This window comes from Schistocerca americana, chromosome 1 (genome assembly GCF_021461395.2).
Source record: "Schistocerca americana isolate TAMUIC-IGC-003095 chromosome 1, iqSchAmer2.1, whole genome shotgun sequence".
Taxonomy (NCBI): Eukaryota; Metazoa; Arthropoda; class Insecta; order Orthoptera; family Acrididae; genus Schistocerca; species Schistocerca americana.
In genome coordinates this window covers 475,039,302-475,065,853 of record NC_060119.1, presented here as the reverse complement: position 1 = coordinate 475,065,853, position 26,552 = coordinate 475,039,302, and the positions used below count along the sequence as shown (strand labels likewise).

General features: G+C 39.3%; 1 protein-coding gene across 1 annotated transcript in view; it reads left to right on the top strand.

The window, feature by feature from the left end:
• LOC124623963 (mutS protein homolog 4-like) overlaps positions 1 to 26,552 on the top strand; it is a 303,421-nt gene that overhangs the window by 4,734 nt on the left and 272,135 nt on the right. The window contains exon 4 of the mRNA XM_047149077.1: positions 9,828 to 9,976. Within this exon, the coding sequence (XP_047005033.1) occupies positions 9,828 to 9,976 (149 nt within the window). The remainder of the gene's footprint in view (positions 1 to 9,827; positions 9,977 to 26,552) is intronic.

Genomic DNA, 26,552 nt, shown 5'->3' with positions numbered 1-26,552 from the left:
CTTTGTCATAGTTAAAACTAATGTCACCGAAGATAACTGAAGTAGGATACTTCTTCTAAAAATTTATCATTTGTTATCATTTTCTTGTCACAACATCACCAATATCATCAGTACAAAAAGCAACTAATGGGAGTTATTTCTCTAGGAACCACTGTAAACTTGCTGCTGTGTTATTATTCTTTAAAGGTAAGCACTTGAAACAATACAGCGTGAATGCTGTGTAAATCATGAGCAGCTGTTTAGTTTGGTATGAAGCAGAGATTGCAGGTATGTATTGTACAAACTGGTTTCTGACAAATATGAGGTGAAATCAAGAAGTAAGTGACTTTTGCAATTTCTCACCATAGGGCTTGGTAACACCGCTAGCATACAGGGCTGAGGTATTGTCATATGCAACAATTCCATGCAAACATGTCACTCTTATTCCACGTTAGTTGTTGTATTGTAATAGCTGTGAAACATGGCAGTTCCATTGTTGATCTGCACGAAGGAGGAAATGAGGGCAGTGATTTGCCTTTTGTTTGTGGAAGATGTTAAACCTGTGGAAATTATTCATTGAATGCAAGCACGGTGTGGTGATGGTTGTTTATCAAAAAGCAAGATCTATGAATGTTTAGAGCACTTCAAACAGGGAAGAACTTCTCTGTGTCACGAAGAAAAATGAGGCAGGCCATCAATGTCAACAACTGACGACACTTTGGAAGTCATTGAGGTTATGGTGATGGAAAACAGATGAATCACAGTGGGCAAAATCACCGACATTTTACTTATCAGTCATGGTTCAGCATATTCCATCTTACACTACAGGCTAGATTTTTGGAAAGCACGTGCAACATGGGTACCAAAAGAATTGTCAGCATAGCGTAAGACACAAAGAATGGACATCTCTCATAAACATCTGGCCCATTATCATCACAAGGGAGATGGATTTTTACTGCAAACCATTACTGTAGATGAAACTTGGGTCATCATCACGAACCGGAAAGTAAGGCTACAGGCATGGCTTGGAAACACTCATCATCACCAGAAGTTAAAAAATTTAAATGGCGCCCATTAGCTAGTAAGATTATGCTACGGCTATTCTGGGACATGAAGGGTGTGGTAGCCGTTTATTTCATCCCAAGAGCCAAAACTGTAAACAGTGCGAAATATTGTGTTGTGTTGTGTTGTGAACTAAACTGAAACCTGCAATCAGATGCAATGTCATGGAAAACTGCAAAAAGACATAATACTGCAGCAAGGTAATGCTCAGCCACATTCTGCCAAACAGACAGCTGAAACAATAAAGAAGTTGAGATTCGAATTGCTGGAACACCTGCTGTACCTTCCAGACCTGGATCCAAGCGAATTCAATATGTTTGGACCATTGAAATAAGCTCTCAGGGGAAGAAGATCTGCAACCAATGCAGAAGTCATTGATGTATTGCATAATTGGTTACAGGTGCAACCAAAAAACGTTTTTCCTGACAGATTCAAAAAACTTGTGAAACATTGGACGAATTGCATTGAAGTGTAAGGAGGTTACATAGAACAATAATATATGCTCCAGTTTTCTTTCATTAGAATAAATATTCCTTTTCTCAAAAATCCCTTTACTTTTTGACTCCCCCTCGTACTTTTTGCACTATTTTCAAAGGAACAAATTCTTTCAGTGGGATGAAAGATAGAAATCCACTACTGACGAGAATTTATAATAGCCTTGAAGTTACAACATAAACAGTTTCCCATTATTTTTATGTGTGACTGCTAATAGCAGGACACATTCATTTACAGAAAATTGCTCTGCCATCACTAGAACTATCAGTCTGTCTAATTCATCTTTAAATTTGCTCTGGAGAGGATGAGGAAAAGGCTAAAAAAATACATGCAACGTGATGGATGGAAGTGAAGCAATGTGAGTTTCAGACTATGACACAATAATGTATGTGCATAGGATTCCACTGCTGGTGTTAATTTCAATAAAATCCATGTGGGTTTTAGGCTGCACCATTTTATAGCACTAAAAACAACTATAAAATAAAAGCAACTTCATGTGACGGCATGGAGAATCATAATCATGTAAGTTAGCAGCCTACATGGAAAACTTGCAGTTTCCACTGGAAACAGAGAGTAATAGCACTGTTTCTTTATTGAATGTAGAAGTATGCAAAACATTTAGGGGCAAACCAGGATGTAAGATGTTTTACGCAAAGTTGCACCATTGTCCAGCACAAAAAAATGATGTGTTGTGCACACTGACAGTGTGGGCTCACCATATAAGCACTGTTGACAACCGTCCTTTTGAACCAAACAAGCTGCACAATGTTCTATGCAAATGGATATGGTTGTAAAAACATAAAATGTGCTGTGAGACACAGTGAAGACTAAGTAGATAATGAAACTGAAGAACATCCCATTGCTGCTTGCTTACTATATATGAGAGGTACAACGAAGGAATTTTTCCTATGCTTCAGAGTGACCTTAGAATCTATTGAGACCCACAATTGATTTCATAGATGCTCTCCACACCACAGGTTTTTACGAACCGCAGTGTGAATGTATTGATGTCTATGTTGGCATAACCAGGAAACTGATTAGTAGTTGCTTTCTGGAGCAAAAATAGTATGTACAACTTAGGAAACACAGCAAACAGCAATAGCCAAATATCACCTGGACTGTGACCAACCTATCAGTTTTCAGAAAGTCCATAAGCTTGCTCAGTAGCCATGGACACAAAAACATAAACTAAAACAATCGAATAATGACAGTACAATGAAGAGGGTTGATTGCTACTCACCATATGAAGGAGACGTTGACTCACAGACAGAGACAACAAAATGACTGCTATACATTTTAGCTTTCAGCCAAAAACCTTTTTTCTGAGGTAGGAAACACATTCACACACGCACAACTCATACTTGCATGAGCACTCTGGTTGCTGTGGCCAGACATAGTCTGCAACTTAACTTCTCCATTTGGTGAATAGCAATCTATCTTTTTCATAATGTTGTCGAAACATAAAACAAGAGCTACAGTAATGGCGTGGAGGATGGCTACAAGCTACCAACATCCTAGCCACCAATAGTTACAGTCCAATGGGTTGTATGCATTTGTTGTCCAATGGCTTTGCAAGGCCTGAATTCAACACCATAAACAAGCGTTCCTCCCATGCAGCATCAGTGTCTTGCTTCAAGAAGTCTCTGTCCCTGGGTATAAGCTCCTGATTTGCTGTTATATGCTAATCATCTGCTGCAGTAGCACAGGCAGTTGCCTTCCATACAGCCACCTATCCACAGGCATCTTAACTTTGGACTATCCGTTGATGTTCAAGAATGATGATGTGGGTTGTTGTATTACAAATTAAATGAGTTGGTACAAAAGGAAGACACTTGGCAGACTGAGCAGTTTCATTGCTTTGAACAAGACTGCTGTGAAGACAGATGTATTTGTTGTATAGTTATTTTTAGTGTTATAGTATGAAATAGCCTAATACCCAAAAGGATGCTATTGAAAATGAGGTCCTACCTAAACCTAGCACTGTGTGAACATCTAGACTCATCTTCTACTTCTGGAAATCGGAGGGCAAAGCAATATTTGGCATATAAACTCCAAAAGGAAACCAATTCCAAGATATTCTGAACACTTGATGAGACTGTTGTTACAAATATTACTTATGGTAAGAACTCTTCCTATAAGAACTCTTCCTATAAGACATCTGTACATTAAAACTTCATTTAATAGGATCTTGCTCTCTGCTACAGCTTCCTAATTTGTGCTTAAGGCTGTTAGTGTAGGAGATCCAAGCCAAATAAATGTTTTCCGCAATTACCAGTGACTGATGAACCGGTATTGACTTGGAAGTTATAGTCACTGATACAATTCGGAAGCTATTGAAGGCTTCAGTGAAAGAGCTAGATGCAAGATTCCAAGCAATTCCACTGTATTACACCTAAACCAAGGAATTCTTTTGAGCTTAATGCCAACATTTGCAGAGATTATGGCCAGTACCTTAGCAACATTGCCATTACGACCGCTTATATGAACGGATAAATGTGAGTAAATAAGCTATTCACCATATAGTGGAGACTGAGTGGCAGATAGGCACAACAAAAAGACTCACAATTATAGCTTTCGGCCAATAAGGCCTTTGTCAACAATAGACACACCACACACACACACACACACACACACACACACACACACACACACGCGTGCAACTTACACACACGACTGCAGTCTCAGGCAACTGAAACCACACTGCGAGTAGCAGCACCAGTGCATGATGGGAATGGTGACTGGGTGGGGGTAAGGAGAAGGGTAGGTTGGGGAGGAGGAGGGATAGTATGATGGGAGAGGCAGACAGTGAAGTGCTGCAGGTTAGATGGAGGGCTGGGGAGAGGGGGGCAGGGGAAGTAGGAGAAAGGGAGATAAATTAAAAGACTGGGTGTGTTGGTGAAATGAGAGCTGTGTAGTGCTGGAATGGGAACAGGGAAGGGGCTGGATGGATGAGGACAGGGACTAACAAAGTTTGAGGCCAGCAGGACGGTTATGGGACCGGAGGATGTATTACAGGGAAAGTTACCACTTGTGTAATTCAGAAAAGCTGGTGTAGTGGGAAGGATCCATGTGTGTGTATTGTTGACGAAGGTCTTAATGGCCAAAAGCTATAATTGTGAGTTTTTGTTATGTCTATGTGCGACTCAGCATCTCTGCTATATGGTGAGTAGCAACTTTCTTCTCATAATTTGTTACATTCCATCCTCGATTTTTCATAGTTTGAGTAAATAAGCCCATTAGTTCATATTTAACAATGTGTCACTGTCAGCAGAAAAATGTTGGTGTCAATTTTTGAACAGATAAGGGGGGAGGGAGGGGGGGGGGGGTGTTAGTGCCCCATTGACATTAAAGTCATTAGGATAGAACAGATAAGACCTGTGTGAGATTTTCATACCATTTGCCTGTTAAATGTCAATTCCATCAAAGTTTGAAGTTCTCTGAAAACTTATTCCCCTAATTTAATCTTGATATCTTCCATGGTGGCTGCGACATTTGCATGTATTTTCATGTATCCATGTTTTTTTTTCTTAATGAGTAGTGGTCTCTCCATAATTCTCTCCAGAGTTTTTATTTTTCTTTTCTATATGCAGACAAACTATTACATCAAAATTTCTATCAATTAACTATCTACTACTAGATACGTGACATTTGTATAGATTATCACACACTTGTTACTGGTATGTTAACTTAAAGTGAATCCTCTGATATGCCATGTACCACAGTTGAAATTCAGGGTCTACATTTCACTTATTATTATGTTCCTCTTACTACTGACATAGAAACATCTGTTTTCATACATTATGAATCATTTATAATGGCATGCTCTATCTATTTTTTTGTCCAGTGGACAGTCTAACAGTGAGCGTCCAGTGACTAAGACTATACCAACATTTTCCTTCTTTTAAGAGTTCATTACTTATAATGTGTTGCACTTTACTGCTAATTCACTAGAAATGAAGTCTGATAACAAGGTCAGTAAAATCTCATTTAAGCCGGACAGAAAAATGTATACCATCAGCAGCAGTGTGATGTGGAACAAGACCAATATTACATGCTGCACTGTCAACTAGCTCTGTTTGATTATGGGGAGGGGGAGTGAGAGTGAGTGAGAGTGTATAGCATGGTAATTTTCTCAATAACTCAAAAGATGTAACCACACAGATAGTGATACAAAATTTTCCCAGGTTTCCATCTTGCACCACTTAGGGCGTTAGGCTGATTACCACCAGTGTCCCTAAATTGTAAGTTCGCCTACTTCTTTATCTAAAAACATAATGTCACGGGCAAAAGCTTACGTATAAATGTACGGTATTTGCAGAGAACCAAGGACATTGGTCAACAGCTAGAATTTCATAGTGCTAGGCACAGAAGCAGGTTTATAATGTGTTTGTTGCCAACAGATTAATTACTAGTACATATGTTACAAAATCTCTTTATTATATAGCTTTGAAAAATTTACAGTAGCTTTCAGGTCTCAAAGGTACAAGGATGTGCTGTTAAGCAATGCCTCCAAATGTTTTATGGGAAAACTCTTGAAGCTTTTTAAATGAAACAAACATTATTGACATTCTACATCTTTATTCTTCATGTCTACACATTTGCTGCCCTCTGCCACTAGAGGACTCTGAATTGTAGCATGTAACATGTAAGTGTGTAATGTAACTAAGTTGATGTATGAGAAACAGCATGTTGTTATTGAGTTTCAAATTCACAGAGTTCATCCACACATTAAACACCATCCCAGTCAGTGTGACAGTGCCACACCACACACAGTCATTGCAACATTGTGACCTCAGGTCCTTCTGTTCACGATTTGGATTGTCTCTCTCTTTGCTCTTCACCTGCTGATGCCATTGTGATGAAGGTTTCTGCTTTGCACTTCACTGTCTACAGTCGTTGCTTTGGTCTCGTCCTTGTCTGTGCCATGACCATAGACAGTCATCTGTGTTTAGCCTCACTAATGCTTGGTGTCATGTTCCCTTCTGTAGCAGCCCTTCTGCCTTGTGGCTGCAGGTGTTTCCCTCCTGGGCTTTGATGTGTGCGCTGGTATCTGGCTACTTGCAGATACAGCAACTGTAGCAGTTTTTAACATGTGTTTTATGCTAATGTATTAACTGACTAGTTCTCCTTTATACTGAGATTCATTTATCACAATCCAGAAGGAAGTGAATGAAGGGGCCTGGTTGTTTGATATAACTTAATTCACAAACAATAGAAATTATTGCTATACATTTCAGCAGAGTCTGACCTGAAAATGTTGTTTTGATTATGAATGGAAACAACAATGAAGGTTGCCATGAAGTCATGTAAACATCATACTCCTTTAGGAAGCCATTAAAAGGCTCTTGACCAGATTATTTAACTAGCTCGCAGTGTGAGTACTGAAATCTAGGAAACTTATTAGTTGTTTTTGAAAATACTTGATTCTACAGCTGACAGCCTAGTTCCATTGAGAATGATAATGTAGAATACTTAAATGTGAAGCTGCTATATGGAAGATGTTTTCTTCAGTAAAAAATGCATTGTTACTTTTTTATTTTCTTGAAGATCTCCCCCCCCCCCCCCCCCCCCTTCCCCCCTCCATCGTTCCAAAGTAGTTTTATGTAAATGACTTCCAGTTTTGCCATAATGTATTGTTCACAGCACTGTTCTTACAGTCTTCTGTCTATGATTTCCTTGATGGGTGGGATCCAAGCCACCCCTTATTTTTTAACCATGTCATTAAAATTCCAACAATATATGTAGCTCTTAATGTGTATGACAGCACTCGTGGTTAGTCAAGATAGAAATCATTGCTGAACAGATGCACCTAGATAAATATAAACAGTATCACATTACTATAGGCCTGATCTGATTAAAGGAGGAGTTACTATGTATAGAACAAAGTTGAATTGAGTCATAGGCCATAAAACCCTTGCGAGTACTGCACTGAACACTTCTTTAAGTGCTGTATTTCAGCAGTATAAGTAGAAACAAACATAGTAGTTGTTCTGAAGTGTACAGATCATAAATGGGAAATGTTTTAAACTTTCAGAGTATTTAGACTTAACATAAATAATTGTCCACTGATTGTATACAGTGATTTCAATGTTGATTACATCCAAATAGTTGTGGACAAAGGCACCTGGAATCACTGATGTCTCTAATTTTGCTCTGATACTTGCAATAACATTTCCAACAAGAATAGGGCATAGTGCCATAACAATTAACAATTTATTTCTAAATCCAACTGTATTTCATGAAACAGATGGGAGTCTCATAATATGTCATTTTCTGACCATTATAATCAAGTGGCAGAAATTAAATTTACAAAAAATCAGGTTTAAACTCAGAAGGGAAAAGTAAGATTTCATAGCATTGTAAATATTGCCTCAGATACACTATTCAATGAGAATTTACTTAATGAAAAATGGGAAGAAGTTTACCAAGGACACACAATAGATGAAAAATTTATTTCTCTCATAGAAGTTTTCTTACATTAATATGAATCCAGTTTTTCTTCACAATGGCACGGGCACAGTTATATTGGCAGGTGAGAGAAAGGGAAACTAACATCTGAGATTAAAATGTCGTGTGCTAGGAGGAAAGTGCTTAATTTATAGCAGGTGAATAACTTTAATCAAGACTCACAAATTCACTACAATCTGTCATGTAAAAATCTTCACTGTGTCAACAAAAATAAAGAAAAAATGTACTACACACAAAAATTCATGATTCCAATAACAAAGTAAGGACAGTTTGGATCATTATTGGACATGAAACGAAGAAACCTGATGAAGCAAATGCTACTCAACTTCCTAAAGCCAGTAGCTGTGAGACAAATGATATTAAATTCAATTTGTGGGCCACTAAATTCCTAAAAGTAGCTAAAAACACAGGGATATAAATGATCCATTAAAGGCAGGTCTATTAAATTTACTTAAAAAGTCATTGAATACTCTGCCATCAGTCACCAGTTTTGCTAAATCGCCTGTTAAAAGCCTACAAATATCATTAGGTCACTACAGTAGCAACTCTTGTGACTACGAATGTCGTTATACAGTATTCCAATCTAATGCATAGTTGGTAGCCCCCAGCCCTCCCCTGAGTTACCTTTGTAACAAGCCTATAAGTAAAGGTATATTTCATGAAAGACTGAAATAAGAAGCAGTACCATCCATTTATAGAACTGGATGTATGCTAATTACAGACACACTTATATCATTCCTTGTTCTCTGAGTTTTTGGCTTTTGTAAAAGCTTCTCTATGGATAAGAATTTATAATATCAGAAAATCACTGCAGTTAGAAGTAAATAAGACGAAGATGTTGGCATTTTCTGTGATATTGCTAACATTTTTGATCATGTAGACCGTAAAATTATACTATGGAAAACAAACTGGTATGGCATTAAATGCATTCCGTCTGCAAGGATGGAGGTGCATGTTAGCAACAGAAAATAGATGATCACATTAGAAATGATAGAATAGGAATAAAACTAAATTCAGAGTGGGAAAACCTTAAATGTGGCGTTCCACAAGCTTACATCCTCAATTTCCTCCTCATCTTGGCCTGCATAAATGATTTACTCTGATTATTGGAGACATCTTCAAAAACTATAAAATGTTCTCTAATAACAGAAATAGCCAAATACACCCATACCAGACACAGCCAGGAGAATAATGAAACAAGATTACAACTGGTTCATGGTTCACATCTAGGAGCATAACCCTTAATTTCACAAAAACTCATGTTATGGAGATCCAGACAAATTATATTCACTTACAGATACCAGAAGTAGAGATCAATGGCCATACACTGGATGGTGCCCCATGTGTGAATTTGCTAAGCAACTGCATCACCCTGTGGATAAGTTAACAAAAAGGCCTCCTTCTGCCTGCTTTGCACATAAAAAAGGTACCTCATTGTGTTGGCCTACTGGCAACACTGCTAATATAGTCTTACCATTATATGTATGTAGCTTACATGTGACTGTCTCCCAAGTCTCATCTTTCAGAGATGGGCAGAAATTAATTTTTGGCCATTTTTATGTTTAATTTGTGCATTTTGTTGCTTGATGTGTCATATCTTTTCAATGGAATGTAAATTGTCTATCCAATTACAATTTTTTTCTGTGCCATAGCGTATTTATGCACTATTCCTTACGCAACTATTATGCTTCGTCCGTGTACTTTATTAGTTGAGAAATCGATGAAAATATTTCTGTTTATATAAGATCTACATGAAAAGAACAGTCATATTGAGTAATTTTCAATAATAATTTTGGACTTTGTTTTTTGTTCTATTGAAAAAGCAATCTGTGAGGGTCGTGGCTATGCTCGAGGAGAAGTGGGAATTGCAGCACTTGATGTTCGACATCCTCATCTGGTCCTCTGTCAAATAAGTGACAGTCAGAGTTATGTCAGTACACTTACAAAAGTGAATATATTCAATCCTGTTGAAGTAAGTTTTGCCCTAGCTATATACAAAATTTGTATACATAATATTTTATTTATTTTTGAAATATGGTGTAATGAAACTGTGATAATTCGGACATTTATTACAGGATTAGTGTTTCTGAATTGTGCAACAGCTGTAGTGGTCACTGGTTTTATATCAAAGGGGTCACTAAAAATGTAGCTCCTTTGAAGGTTTAATATTATATGATGTGTAGAAATACTGAATAACCTGGCATATGTAAGAAGTACATAATAATACTGAATAACATACCACATGTTACAAAGTTTTGGAGCAAAGTGCATTTTCGATTTTACAGCATACCTTATGATCAGAAGATGGCACTCTGTGAAAATCAAAACTGTAATAAAAACTATGTTCATCCAGTGTGATGAAAAATCAGTCGTTTTGACTAGATGCTATTCCCCACAATAACATCTGGAACATGTCGTACTATTTTTTATTTGTATCAAAATTGAATTTCAGTTGTGAAAATTGTTAAATTATAACTAGAAAGAATGGCTTGCCAATCATTACTGTCAGGAAGTGAAATTTCAAGCACTGTCAACAGGAACACTTAAAAGCAGAAAAAGTTTGTCTTAGATTTCAGAAATTTTATGTTCCTTCCTCGTAGAGGAAACAGTTATTTGTTGGGAGGCTGAGAGGGAAGTTGAGATGGACCAATGTGTTGTGAGTACAGAAAGAGACAAAGAAGAAGGGAAAGTCATAAGCAGAAGGTCAAAGATGGTACATTGACAAGCACAGTACCAGTGAGGGTGGAGTAAAGAGAAAGAGAAATAAAAAATCATATTCATAATCCAATTAAGAACCAGGAGGAAAGCAGAAAAAGTGTGTGGGAAACCTAAAAGAGAGACATAAAGAAACATGTAGATAAAATAGAAATTCAATAAATAATAATATTCTTAATCATAAAAAAAATATTTTGGGGTCTTAATGGGTGTTAAGCCCTTTATAGTACTAGGATGCATGAATATATAGAGGACTACGGTCCCATCTATGGTGTTCAAGGAAACTAGTATTCAGCGGGAAGATCCAAACAGTATGTATGGGGTTTAGTGTTTACTCAGGTGTTTTGAATCATGCTGTAGAGTAAATAGATACTGGGTGGCCACAATATGAACAGTTCTTCTGTGTTCATTCAAAGTTCTGCCAGTTTAGTTACAGTCATATTACTATAAAAAAAGACATGCAGTGAAAACATTTGTTTGTAAATAACATGCATGGCTTCAAATGTTGCTCTGCCTTTGATGTTGTAAGATTTACCATTGGTGGAGCTGGAGTAAGTGGTAATTGGTGGAGACAAGAAACAAGTTTTACAGTGGGAATGACGTGAGAGTTTGAACTGTGCGGTAGGGATAAAGGTACTGGGAGGTCATATGGTTTTACACAAATGTTACAGAGGTTAGATGGGTTACTGTTGGTGATGTGGGAGTATTGTCAGAGAGAGATGATCTTATTTCAGGGCTAGACTTGTGAAAGTCTTATCCTTGTTGGTGTACCATAATGAAACATTTGAGGCCTAGGTGGCACTGTGTAAGAAAGGGGGTGCAGCTGAGTTTTTGAAAGTGGGAGCTGTGTTTGTCAGAAAGTAAGTAGAGGAGATTATCTGGGCAACTTGTTTGTAGGTAAGATTTGTAGTAATAGAGGAAGATTTGAACCTTTCAGCTATGTAGTAGAAAACTACATGAAGCCAAATGGGGCTGTTGTTAAACGCTATTCTTAGAAAGATGGTACAATGTTGTATTGTAAGCTATCTTCTCAAAAATATTTGAGAATGTGAGAAGAAGAAAAATGAGTCTACAATTAGAGGTCACTTGTGTATCTCCATTTTCTTTATAAATAGTTGTTACTGTTACATTTCAGTCTTTCAGAAAATACATCTTGACTCATCGACTACAGATCAGAGGTTGTTTAGCTGTGGAATATGATAGTATGGCTCTCTTTTTCAATCACCACATCATTGTTGAGACTGAGATAAGTGGTCATGGAATAGAAAATTAATTGCAATCACTCAACAGAGGAAAAGCATGTGGACCTGATGGTGTACCTGTAATTGTGTATAGATTATGCAATGAAACACTTCTCCTTGCAGGATATACTAATGACTGAAAAAAGATTTTTGGTCATAAGTTGTAGTTTCCTCAAGTAATTAATTGAGATTATTGCAATTTCTCCCACAAGTCCAACTCATCAATCACAATGTAGGAGATGGGCAAAGGCAGCCTGTAGGGGCAAAGTACAGTGGAGACTGTTTGTGCCCTGAGACCGATTGGTGGTTGTGAAGGTCCTACAGGAACCCTGAAAAGTGATGGTCAGTTGGGTTCTGGTGAAGCTACAATAGGTCCAGCAAGCCAGTAATGGATAATCCTATTGCTTTCGTGAATGGAACAAGCTGTGGAAAGGATAGACCAAGAACCTGCGGTGAACATGGATTATCATTTGGAGCAATGAATATTCGCACATTGACAGAGAAGGCTGAGTGAGATATTCATTGACAGAGAAGGTTGAGGGAGATGGTGGATATGATGGAAAGGGGGAAATTGGATTTGTTTGGGTTGGCAGAAACAAGGTGGAAAGGAGAAGGAAGGAGGGAATTGAGAATAGGCTGTCAATTATATTTGAGGGGATTCCTGATAGAAGGAGAAATGGAATGGGAGTAGTAATGACAGAAAAGTTAAAATAAGATGTGAAGAGAATAAGTGACAGGATGATGATAGTAAAAATATCACTGAAGAGACATACGATGAAGATATTACAAGTGTATGCCCCACACGTAGGCTGCACTTCTGCAGAAAAACAAGAATTTTAAATAGGAATATAGACACAGACGGAGGAAAGAATGTGATTATAATGGGAGTTGAAACAAGCACGTTGGAAGAGAACAAGGCTATGAAGTGTGATTGTGCCAGAGGGGTGGGGCAATCAAAATGAGGAAGGTAAAAGACTTATAAGTTTCTGCCAAAGGAATGTTTTGTTGGTCAGAAACTGTTGTTTCCAGAAAAAGGAGAGCCACAAGATTACCTGTCACATCAATAATTTCAGTAGAAAGTTGTAGCTGACTATTCAGTATGATTGAGAAATGAATGGGAACATAACAGTTCTCAAGGTAATACCACCAGAGGCCTTGGCTAACAACTATCAACTGCTGATCATGAATGTTAATAGGGCTAAAGAAAGGGACAGAAAACCAGGATAGGTTTGTAAGGATATAGAAGCTGAAGGAAGAAGAGAGTAGGGATGATTTCCTCAGAATATCGAAGAAAAGATATCCGAATGGTAGAGGAATTGGATAGATTTGGGAGGGGGGGGGGGAGGAGGAGTAATGTTCTGTCAACATCAATGTCATTAGAGTTGGGTAGATTTATGAGGACATTAGCTAGTGTGGCAGAAATAGCATTTGGTAAAACAAGCAACAAAAAGAGATGAAAGGAAACACCATGGTGGAAGGAGAGACTGTGGTGAAAGGAAACACCATGGTGGAAGGAAACACCATGGTGGAATTAATAAATGAAAGATATGGTGCAGAAGAAGAATAGATTCTTTAGTGCATGCTTCCTGAAAAGAACAGTAGAGACAAGAGAAGAGTACCAGACAAGAAAGGCAGAGGCAAAAAAGAGTGGTGGCAGAGGACAGAAGAAGGTGGGTGGATGGATGTGTGGAGTAGAATGATGGAGGAAGCTAGTGCAGATTCAGAAAGGTGCTATATGAGATGGTTAAAAGTAAGAGATGGAATTATATGATGGACTATGTTCAAACAGTGAATAAAAGTGGCCAAGAGCTAGAAAATAAAGAACAACTCAAGATCATGTGGTGAGAATATTTTGAAGAACTCTTGACTCCAGACACCTGTGGGAGGAGGAAGAAGAGCCGCGTCTTGTGGTACCCGCGTCTTTGCGTGCTTCGGTCTTGTGCCTCCTTCACCAACGGCACTGGGGTGTCTCTCGCACAAAATCTCTGGTGCGCTGTCATGTGTACTGACCCGGCATCGACTCTGAAATCGCACACATGGTCGCTGCCTGCGGCCCTTGTGCATCACAGGCCGCTGCCCCGAAGTCATCTTTGTCACTGTGGCCTTTGCCTGAGAAGCCCTGGCAGCGTATTCATGCTGACTTCACAGGACCTTTTTTAGGTACTTATTGGCTTCTCGTTATTGACTCCTATTCTAACTTTCCTTTCATTTTCCGTTGCACGTCGCCTACCACCGCGGCAACCACCAATGCTCTAGCTCGCATTTTCTCTTTGGAAGGCCTTCCCTCTACTCTTGTTACTGATAATGGCCCGCAATTTGCCTCTTCCGATTTTGCAGATTTTTGTGCCCGTCACGGCGTTATGCATGTCACGATCCCTCCGTTCCATCCACAGTCAAACGGTGAGGCTGAGTGACTGATCCGCACATTTAAGGCTCAGATGACGAAACTCCTGACTTCTGCTGATGATGTGCTTCTCCAATTTCTGGCTTCTTACCGTTTCACCCCCATGGGCGACCACAGCCCGGCTGAGCTCTTACATGGCCAACAGCACTGCATGCTACTTCATCTTCAGCGGCCTTCCACCTCACGGCCGCAGGTGCCTTCACTTGGCCGGTTCACCGCCGACGGCCTTGTATGGGTACAGGGATATAGTAGGCGGCCAAACTGGAGTCCTGGCCGCATCTTACGACACCGTGGCCAACGCTTGTATGAAATCCAGACGGACACGGGTGTTGCCGTGCGTCATTCGGACCAGCTTCGGCCTCGTGTGCTGGCAACGCCTGTTCCGGATGCTGCTACACCACCTTCGGTTCTACCTGACACTCAGGATACTGGAATCTCTCATTACTCACAACGCAGTCCTCTCACCATCATATCGGAGCCAGCACAAGAACTGACGCCACCAGGAGATGTGCTCATGCAGGAACCAGATGACCATCATCTTTCGGAGCAACTCAACTCGCCTCCTTCTCCTACAGACGCGGACACATCGCCCATGTCTCCTGTTATAACAACCGGAATTGCCACAATGGGTGGATTGGTGCACCGGGCCCCAACAGATTCGACCCCCACGTCTCCTGTCATCTCGACCCGTTATCATCAGGGACACTTCCATCCGTACGGAGAGCCTCCTCCTCGAGACTTTACGGCCAGTCAAACAACACCTATGGACGTTAGCAATCTACAGGCCATCTCCATCAAGACCTGTGCAAAAAATTCAAAGGGGGGAAAAGTGTTGTTACTCACCGATCTTTCAAAGTGCCACCGCGCAGTTACGCTCGTCCTCTACATGCGGCGCTGTCTGCAGGTTCGACCCCCACATCTCGTGTCATCTCGACCCATTATCATCGGGGACACTTCCATCCGTACGGGAAGCCTCCTCCTCGAGACTTTATGGCCAGTCAAACATCACCTATGGACGTTAGCAATCTACAGGCCACCTCCATCAAGACCTGTGCAAAAAATTCAAAGAGGGGAAAAGTTTTGTGACTCACCGATCTTTCAAAGTGCCGCCACGCAGTTACGCGCGTCCTCTACATGCGACGCCGTCTGCCAGCCATGCAGGAGCAGTGCCAACTAAGCGGCCAGCCAGCCAGCCAGCGGCCACTAGCCTTGGACTCAGTTATGATTTGACTGTTAAAGTGTACACACATCTTACTCTGTTTACTTGATCTGTGACTTTCATGTATTGCGTCTCCCTTGAAATATATTTGTTCAACTTGAAGTTATTACATAAACTTTCTACATTATTTATAATAATAATTTGCACAAAGAATGTGTGAGAATACTGAAAATCTTGTATGACTGTGCTGTAGCTTAGGTAGCTGTAGCGTAGGTGGGCCAGTTTGAGGTAGTTTCCTGAACTGATAGACCACAAATGTCCTATATCAAATTGGTTGTCTCATTTTCCTTAGTAGTACTGTGGTACATTGCGAACACTGGCAGTGTTTGACTAATACAGAAAATAAATAACCATGTGCATTAAATGTGTTCTATCTCGCAAATCATTTGGAATAGGGTATCTGTACATATATGAAGTTTTCCATTCAGAATCACTAATACTATCATCCCTTGAAGCATGTACTTTTCCTGCTGACTTACCTTGTAGAATGATTAGTGTAAAATGAAAATCAAGACCTGATAAAAAATATATGTCCATACAATTAAATTATAATGTTTATGAAAGAGATGTACCATATACTTCAAAAGGTGAATCTCAGTCTGTTACACTCCCCTCCTCAAATTTCGTACATACAATTTATAGATATTCTGGCAGTACGTCCATGGAACAAGAAAGGGTGGGGAGGGGGGGGGGGGTGACATTTTTACGTGTCAGAATTGTGTAGACACTGATTTAACTGACTCACCATGAGTCTATATTTGTTACAAGTGTCCCTGTAAACAGTAACTGTCTGTACTGTTTGCCAGACTGTATTACGTTATACGTAACCCATTAAAATAAGAATAATATTTTAATAATTTTCGTTTTCTTTCTTGTCTCTGGGACCAATCATCCATTTCAATCTCTTTTGCTAGAATCTTGCTTAAATTCCACACCACAGGTATCTTTCCTCATACAAATAATAAATTATAATTAATGTTGAATCAAACCCAGGGCATAAAAGATACAATATTCATCAACAATCTGTAAATGTCAGGTAGATAGATAATATACATAATCAGAAATGTCTCTTTATGTTTTGTCGTATTGAGAAACATGATAATTGAAAATGTGTTCACAACCTATAGATATATATCAATAAACATACAAATGTAAATGCAGTGTAAATAGAATAAGTTCAATGTCCTTGGTAAGCAATCTATCAGATTCTTTTCCATAATTACTAGTCTAACCTAATAATGCAACAGGAAATCCAGGATGGATAATTGCTAGCCTAAACTAGTCATGCAGTGGAAAACCCAGTGGAAAATAACAATATGCCAAAGATAAATTTGCTACTCATGACATAGAGGAGGTGTTGAACCACAGACAGGCACAGTGGAAAAAAATGCTTGAAATATTCAGCTCCTGGACTAAGTCCTTCATCATACATAGAAAACTCTCATACATTCGCACAAGCACAACTCACACACATGACAATTGTTGTCTCCGGGCCCCAAGGCCCAACTGCAACTGCATCTTAGGTGAACAGGAATCTATCTGAGATGTGTATTTGCAGCTATGTTGGTAGACCACACAGCTGCTTTCACAGGTGGTGCTGCCTTAGGCGGGATAGCAGATGCCTCTGACAGGATTGTACTAGGTGGTAGTGAAAGAATTTATGTGCCAGGTCATGCATCTATGTCTATTGCAGGGATATGAGGCACAACTGAAGGTGTTGGGAGTAGGAGTGGAGTAGGAGGGACAAGGATCTTGTGTAGATTGGTTGGTTGGCAGAATACCATTGTGGGACGGATATTTCTCATTTCAGAGCATGATGAGAGTTAGTCGAAACCCTGACAAAGAATATGATTCAGTTCGCTCCAGTCATGAGGGGAGTGCTCCTTTGTGGCTGGACAGTGGGTTTCTGTGGGATGCTAGGTGACTGAGCGGGCAAGACATGAGACGTCTATTTCTGAACAAGGTTGGGAGAGTAATTTTGGTCAGTGAAGGTCTCAGTGATGATACCCTTGGCTTAATTAGAAAAGGGCTACTCATTACTACAGATGCAATGACCACAGGTTGTTAGGCTGTATGGAAAGACTTTTTGGAGTGGAATGGGTTGCAGCTATGGAAGTGGAGTTACTGTTGGTGCTTGGTAAGTCTCATGTGGACAGAGGTACTGTTGTAGTCATTTTTGAGAGGGAGGTTGACATCAAGTAAGATGGCTTGTTGGATCTCAGGAGGACCATGTGAAGCTAGTGGGGGAGAAGATGTTGAGGTTCTGGAGGAATGTGGATAGGGTGTCCTCACCTTTGGTCAAGATCATGAAGATGTCAGCAGTTAATCTGAACCAGATTATGTGTTCGGGATTCTGGGTGGTTAGGATGGATTCCTCTAGGTGGCCCATAAATAGGTTAGTATTGGATTGTTTGTAAGTGACGCCTTCAAAAAAGAAGTAACTGAAATGACGATATAGTTGGTCATGCTGACAAGGAAGGAAGTTGTAGGTTTCCAGACAGTTGGGCACTGCGAAAGAGAATGTTCAATAGTAGCAAGGCCATGGGCAATGAGGACAATAGTGTAAAGAGAGTGACACCAACAATGATGAGCAGGGTGGTGCAGGAACAAGAAATGTCAAGTCCAAAGAGGAAGTAGGTGACAGGTAATAATCTGGAGGTGTTAGTCCACAAGCGCAGAGATTTAGTTAGGGCACAGTAATCACCCAAAATGTTGCATCATGGGTGGATGGGTTTACGTACTTTGTAGAAGGTAGATGTGTGGGGAATGGTAGGGATGAGGAGAGAATTAGACTCAAGAGAGAAGTTTGGAATGGATCTAAGGACTTGAAGAAGGACTGAAGATGCTGATGGCTTTCAGGAATGGGGTCACTATGACAGCGCATGTCAATGGACTTGACTGACAGCTGACAGAGTCCCTCTGCCAGATAATCCCTGTGATTCATAACCACAGTGTGGAGCCTTTTTTGGCAAATGGGATGGTAAGTTTGCGATCAGTTTTTAGGTGCAGGATTTCAGTTCTATCGGTGGATGTAAGGCTGGTTTCCATGTTAAGGAATTTGGGGAATGATGGTGAGGTAAAGTTCAAGGTCAGAAAATTTTTGAAAGTTGTCAGGGGATAATTTTGGGGACATGACAAGTGGGAGGGGGGGCGGTTGGATCATGTTTAGATGGAGTAATAGAGTGAGTCAAGCAGATTTCAATTTTTTTTTTGAGTGTGATTAATAGGGTTAGTGACTAAAAAGTGTTTCCACTGTAGTGAATTGAACAAGGAGAAAAGGTCTTTAATAAGCCCAGCGTTATTTAACTTGGGAGTGGGACAAAACGTGAAGCTTATGGAAAGTATTGATTTGCAGGTGACTGAGGCTTTTGAAGGAGAGGTTCATAACTGTGTTGTGGGTCTGTTTAGGTTCTGGGTTCTGTGGACTGGTGAGAGGAAGAGTCTGATGGTGTGGTAAATGTAATGCATATGTGACGCAGGATTTGGCAGCTGTGAGTGGATGTGGAGCAAGTTTTATGTAGACTGTTGTACTGGCGGTGATAATGGTATTGTTATTCCAAGCCAGGTTTATGAATGGTGTTGTGCACACTGCTCATTTTTGCATCATTTCAATAAAAGAATCACTCAAATGGTCTATGGACTTGTAACGAATTAAGTCCTAATTCCTGGAGGGTAAGGGTTTTGATCTGTGAAATGGAATGCAGGAATTCGGGATTGCAGAGCAGAAGGACCTTACTGATGGAGAAGAGTTATTGCAAAGAAATCTGGGCCTGATTTATATGGTTATGCAAGACTAGGCTGGTGAGAGCTATGGTATGATGGAATTTGAATAGAAAGAGCTCACTGTGAGAGTAGGGGCTGCAGCTGGAGGTGAGCAATTTGAAGGTCAAACTGTTTGGGTGGATTCTGTGAAGGAGGCACCTAGATAGGAACAATATGCAAGTCTTCGTTCTGGCTAGGTATAAGGAAGCTCCTGTGAATTGGCACAGATGGAAAGAGCAAAGATCTGTAGTCGAGCATAAAAAAAAACGTAAAAAATATATGGCAAAATCACAAAAAAATATAAAACGCATGAAGTATAATGAAATGAGAGGAAACCTGAGTAAGTAGGAGCTTTAGTGAAAAACAAAAGTGAAATACAATTGATGTGAAAACAGGAAGAGACCAAAACGAAAAAATAAATAAAAATGCAATAATAGAGTGGGTGCAGGTCAGTGAGTGGATGTATGTGAAGAGAGGGGTCAACAGGTTTTATTGGATTAGGTGAGATCAGTAAGTCAATAAAGTGTGTGCATCAATAAGGAAAAAGAGGGAGGCAGGCTGTAAGGTATGAGGTACAAGAAAGTACACGAGGTACAGGAAAATGTGCAAAAATATGTCAGGTGAAGGGAGTTGATGAAATCAGCCTGAAGGTCCAGGAATAATTGTATCACTACACCTACAATCCATGCTAGCTTATAACTGTGTGTTGTGTGCTGATGAGACCATTGATACAGGGTAGCTCAGAAGTCAGAGATTCACAAGGTGTGTGGTAAGCAGTGGGCAGCGTGTTCAGGTTGAAAGATGACAATAAAACAAGGAAAAAAGTATGGACACTAAGTAATGTAATGTGATACAGAATAGTAAGAAGGAGAATCAGCACTGGGTTGCGTATGGAAGGAAGCCATTAAGTAAAATCAGACACTGAAAAATCCAGGATGGAATAACGATATGGAAAGGATAGATTGCTACTCATCCATAGTGAGGCATTGAGTTGCAAACATGCACAAATGGAAAAGAATGCTTGAAATATTCAGTTTTTGGTCTAAGTCCTTCATGAGACACAGAAAACTCACAGAAGCACCTCTCTCACACAGGTGATCACTGTCTTCTGGCTGCTAAGGCCTGACTGCGACTGCATTTGAGGTGAGCAGCATTCTAACTGGGATGGATATATGGGCTACAGAAGAGACATAGGGTGAGGAGGGGTGAGAGACATGGGCTGGGGAGGGGGAGAGATACCAGGGTTGTGGTGTGTGTAGGATAGGGCATTTGAGAGTGTTTCAGGGATGTGGTTGGGATAGGATAGGGCTTTAAGGCACAGCATCAGTGGCTGTGTTAGGGGGAAGGGCAGGGGAGAAGAATAGTTGAGAAGGGGAAAAGACTGTGTAGGTGCACTGGCGGAAAAAAGGGGAGTGTAGTATTGGAGTGGGAGCAGGGTAGAGGATAGGCAGGGGGAGGACAGGGAGTAGTGAAGGTTGAGGCCAGGGGTGTTATGGAAATGAATATGTTGCAAGGAGACTTCCCACTTACACAATCAGAAGAGCTGGTGCCCGTGGGAAGGATCCAAATAGTGCAAGCTGTGAAACAATCATTCAAATGACACATATTGTTACTAAACATACTGGAATAGGCCTTTTTGAAACGTTTATGGTAATTTAAAATGCTTCACCTTTACTACTGGTATGCTGCTCCAGATAACTTAATTCTTTGCCGGGCAATGTAATTTCCACATTCTGGATGATAACGTTCTTTATTATAATGAAAGATGGAAAATAATGCTCCATTTTATTATTCTGGAAATGTGACCATGCTCTGAAGCATTGTACCTTCACCAGAATAAGTTCCTATTTTTATGTTCTTGCAGCCTGATTGTCTTACATTTATGATATATTTTTTTATGCCTTTGCTTATCCTTCCTTTCAATAAAAATGTGAAACTCAGTGTACACTTTCATTTGCTGCACATTTTGGTTTCTCCCACGTACCACATCTGCATTTGTTGCTTCAAGTTCCATATGAAGTATGATATCTAACTAGGAAATCTGTCCTGTCTTTCTGAATGCATTCATATCATTTTATCAGATTTACTTCTTTGCTGCTTATTTTCATTGTAATCCATCCATTACTCTATGGGGTCTTCCCAGGACCTGTCATCTCAGTGGCTTTATTAACTTATCGTGGAATATTGTCATCTTATCTCATAGTATTTAAAGCACCCACTATCACTGTATTTAGTTATGTCATTGGTACTTGACAGTTATTGCTGTCAGATATGAATCCAGGGTTCATATCTTTGGGGATTTGTGTGTGTGTGTGTGTGTGTGTGTGTGTATGTGTGTGTGTGTGTATGGGGGGGGGGGGGGGGGAGGTGTCAGTTTGTCTTTGGCTAAATATAACTTGTCTTTGTCCTCACTTTCAATGTGCCATAAATGTTTATGATTTTAATAATAGTAATAATAATAACAGTAAGTAGAGAATATTTTAGTATAATAATAATAAATTGTTTAATTATTATAAAATATATTAAACATTTAATAACAATAATAATTTGTTACTGCCAGTGCTTAGTACATCACTGTAGATAACATCCAAGAAATTGCAATTTAGAGAAATGCAGCACTTGAAAAGCATTCATCCAAAAATTTTAGAAGTGCATGTGTCATGCATTTGGTTTAAGAACTATAATAGCAACGACATCATAATTTATACACTATAAAATCAAAGTGTGAACTCACAGTTATCAGAATTTCATATAGCACTGTGATTGTAAACATAAGTTTGCAGACAGTTGCTATGCAAGCATATAACTCAGAGTAATGCCTGATATATGTAAAAATATAAACATTCTTACTACTTTTTTTAGAAAAGTGGGTGAGTGAGTAATGACGCTGATGATGTCCCCTGGTATTCACCCCTGATTGCTGTTGAGTCCACTACAATTCATATTTTCACTGTACATTTTCACCATTCCACGTGTATATATATTATCAAGAATGTTTAGTGACTCATTTGCTCAACAGCTGAAAAGTATTGCTATCTCTAATGAGAGTGCACAGAAGAATTTTAGATATTTCTCATGATTTACCTGAGCAATGAAAAGATAAATTAAGTAACAACTATTCTGCACTTCAGGTGTATGAAACACATAGTGCTCATTTGACTATTTATGTTTATTTCATTGATGAGCTTAACATTCGAGAGAAAACACTTTTCTGTTATCTGATACTGAAAAAAGCTGAAACTCTCAGCAGTGGATTCCACTGCTTGCCTATATTTCCACTTGATGTTCCTGCTGTGAAGTTATGGCAGGTTGCTCTGTGTATTACGTTTGTGAGTGTGGGTCTACAATTGCACTATTCTGACCTGCTGGTACGACTTTATTAAGATCTGCAGTTCCATCTGATTAGACATGTGCTTCAATTTAGCAAAGAGCCTTTATATGGTTTTTAAAATATTGGAAAAGAAAAAGCTCTCTGCTTGTCCATCTAATTAATATGTGATTCAGAGCCATTTAATTGTTTTTAATATGCTGTAAAAGGAAAATTTTAAGATAATATGAAGATGCCTCATGAAGGTGAAATGCATTGTTAATAATAATAAAAAAAAAAAAAGTCGGTACCAAGACTGCTTTTAATTCAAAAACCTTTTTTTTTTTTTAAATCAAGACAGGACATCATGGAATAGGTGCATTGAAGTATGCACAGATGGAGCTCACTCAATGTCTGGAATTCATGTTGGATTGCAAGCAAAAGTTGAATATGAGGTATTCTGTTTCTTAAAGAAGAAAAGTCTCTCAGGAATGAAGATTTTGAGAAACTAAATGTTCTCAACACTTCACTTCAAGATAATCATGTAACTGTACTATCTTGGAATGAAAAAGTGGAGACATTCATTAAGAAATTAGAGTTGTGGCACAATCAAATAGAAAGTGGTTTGCCAAGTATGTTCCTTACTCTAGTGTCACTGCTAGAAGATACAGATAATTTGGAGATAAAACCTTGTCTCCTTTATCATCTGGCAACACTAAAAGTTCACTTCAAAAAGTATTTCAGCAATGATTTTGATAAATTTAATTGGATTAAAAGTCCATTCACAAATGTTCCTGGACCACCATGTCTAAATATAAAAGAACAAGAGCATTTTATTAATCTCATTTGTGATACTTCATTGAAGAGTGAATTTAATAAATGATTGTAAGAGCAGTAAAAATTTGAATTACAGAATTCATTGGAAGGGATGAGCTTGCTTTTGAGAAGAAAGTTTCTCAAGTTGTGGTGTAATAGCAGGAACTTGAAGTTCTTTGCTTACATAGAGTTTTGAATGGTAGTTTGACTTCATAGCTGCAAAACTGAAAAGCCAGTCTCACATAAATATTTTTTGCAAAAGGACACTGGATCTTCATCACATTTTGGCTCAGCATTGGGAACTCCTTGCTAATTTGTATCCAAAACTCCAACAAAGACACTTTATTAAATTTACTCTTCAGTGAAGTATCACAAATGAGTATTAAAATGCTCTTGTTCTTTTATATTTAGACAGGTTAGACAAATGTCTGCTTGTGTCTGTGTATGTGCGGATGGATATGTGTGTGTGTGCGAGTGTATACCTGTCCTTTTTTCCCCCTAAGGTAAGTCTTTCCGCTCCCGGGATTGGAATGACTCCTTACCCTCTCCCTAAAACCCACATCCTTTCGTCTTTCCCTCTTTCCTGATGAAGCTTGAATTTTGTGTGTATGTTTGTGTTTGTTTGTGTGTCTGTCGACCTGCCAGCGCTTTTGTTTGGTAAGTCTCATCATCTTTGTTTTTAGATATATATATATATATATATATATATATATGCTGCTGGTAAAGCCAGAGTTTCTGCAACCATATGGGCTTTTTTTTCTTGCATTAAGCAGTCCTATTCAAAATCTTATGAGAGGCTAAAAGGACCTTAGAAATCATTTATCATTTGTCAACTTGGCAAATTTCTTCCGGGTAGACAATAAATATTTTGTTTCATTGTAAAAAAAGTCTTTTGGTTTTCCTGTTACTTCAGGATATTTGATTTCAAGATGTCTCTTTAACTTGTTAGGCTTCACACTATCAGCAGCTGAAATGGTTAAACAAATCATACACTATGGACATTCTTCACTATTGACTGTAGTTTCTGTAAAGCCTAGCAATAAATAGTTCTCATCATATATTCTCATTTTTGCGTTTGGAGTATCTCCCTCCCCTCTGCCAGTTGATAGACCACTAGAGTCATCATGTCTGTCACTTCATAGTGCAATCAAGTTTTCCTTGCAAAGTCTGATAGACTGTAAGGGGGCGTTGAGATACATGAGTCAAAACTTGCACCTCACATGGTAGTTAAGGGTACAGTCACAGTTCAGCCAACAATAGGTGATTCCACCAATGGCCAACGATGCCCAGATTGCCCGATCATTGCAAACAGTGCAGTCTCATTGTCTTGAAGCTCATCTGGTGTAACACAGATGTTGTGTGAAATTTAACCCAGATCAATGGCATCTTCTTTGTTAAAAGGAGAAAATGAACGTAACACTGCATCTGTGTCATGTTGGTTTACTGGTCCTATTCAATCGTGCTGCATAACTGAGTTAATTTGACTTTCACAAAATTATACAGCTACAGAATCACAACCATGTCAAAATTCTGCAAAGCAAATGCAAACAGTTTTTTTTTTCTGAAGTTGGCTCATTATAAGCAGCTGATTGCAGTGATTTTAGGCATCATCGTGGAGTTCGCTCTTTATGAAAATTTTGAAAATAATCTGATGAAAACATTCATGTAAAGCTTCGATTTTTTTCATAGCACTGTTTCTTTAACGGCTCACTGTAATCTAACTACTAAGCAAATTACTAAGCTGGCCATTGTTTTATCAAAATCAAATGATGGCTCTTAAGTGAAAAGTAATGTTGTATCTTAATATCACCATCTAGTGGTCATGTTTAAAAACTTAAAACATGGCTTTCATTCATCTGTTGCATATTGTTAAACGGTAGGAAAGGAAGCATTTGTGGAAGGTGCGACAGCTGTCAAAGTAGAGGTATTGATTATTAATTGGTTTTATATGGACTGGTGTTGGAATGTGAGCTTGACTGAGATGGAGGTCAAAATCAAGAATGATGGCTTCAAATTGGGAAAAGGTCCAGATAAATATGAGTTAAGAATAATAGTTAAGCTCTTGTGGGAATTGAATTATTCTTCAGCATGAGTCCAGACCACTAAGGTAACATTAATAAACCAGTACCAAGCCTTGCAGCTTAACGTCTGGGTGTTGTAAAATGCCATACAAAGTTAGTATAGAGTGGCACAATCATGATTCTCATAGCTTTTCCATTGATTTGTTGTGAGTTTGGCCTTCAAATGGCACACGGTTATGTATAAGGATGCAGTTGGTGACGTTGCCAATAAACAAGATTTTTGGGAGACTTTTAGCATATGTAGGACACTGGTTTACAGCAAGGTTTTGTAATGGTGTCAAGAAAGGTTCTGGGTGGGAGAAGGGTGAGAGAGGATTTGAGATGATCGAAGAAGTAACTGTTTCTTTTATGTACAAGGGTAATCCCGAAAGTAAGGTCTCCTATTTTTTTATAAGTACAGAACCCTGTTTGTGTGGTAGTTCATCACACTGTTATGAAGAGTGCTACACACACTGTGTGTAAACATGTGCACACTGTGAAGAGATGCTTAGTCTTGGCTTGACAGCCGTTGAGAATGGAGCTCCCATTGGATGTTACCGCCAAGTGCAAATTGCGCACAGTTATTCGGTTTTTGAACGCAAAGGGCACTGCGCTGATTGCAATCCATCGCCAATTGACGGAAGTGTATGGTGAGTCATGCATGGATGTCAAAAATGTTCGTAAGTGGTGTAGAGAGTTTGCTGCTGGTCAAACCGAAACTCATGACGAATAAAGGAACGGGAGACCGTCAATGTAGTAACCAAAACCAACCGCAGGAACGCCTTGGGCTGCGGATCGGAGCCGCCAGGCAAGGAAGCCGCCGGTGGTGGAGCACACACCACCAGGTAAACACAAGGACGAGTCGGACGACAGACCAACGACAACCGACAATAACCGACAACGACCAACTATGACCGACACAACAAGGAAGAGATAAACAATGGAGGCTTGTAGAAACCACAACACCAAACACCAACAAAAAATCCACTCGGAACCAGAGCCAGGCAAATGTCAACAACATGCA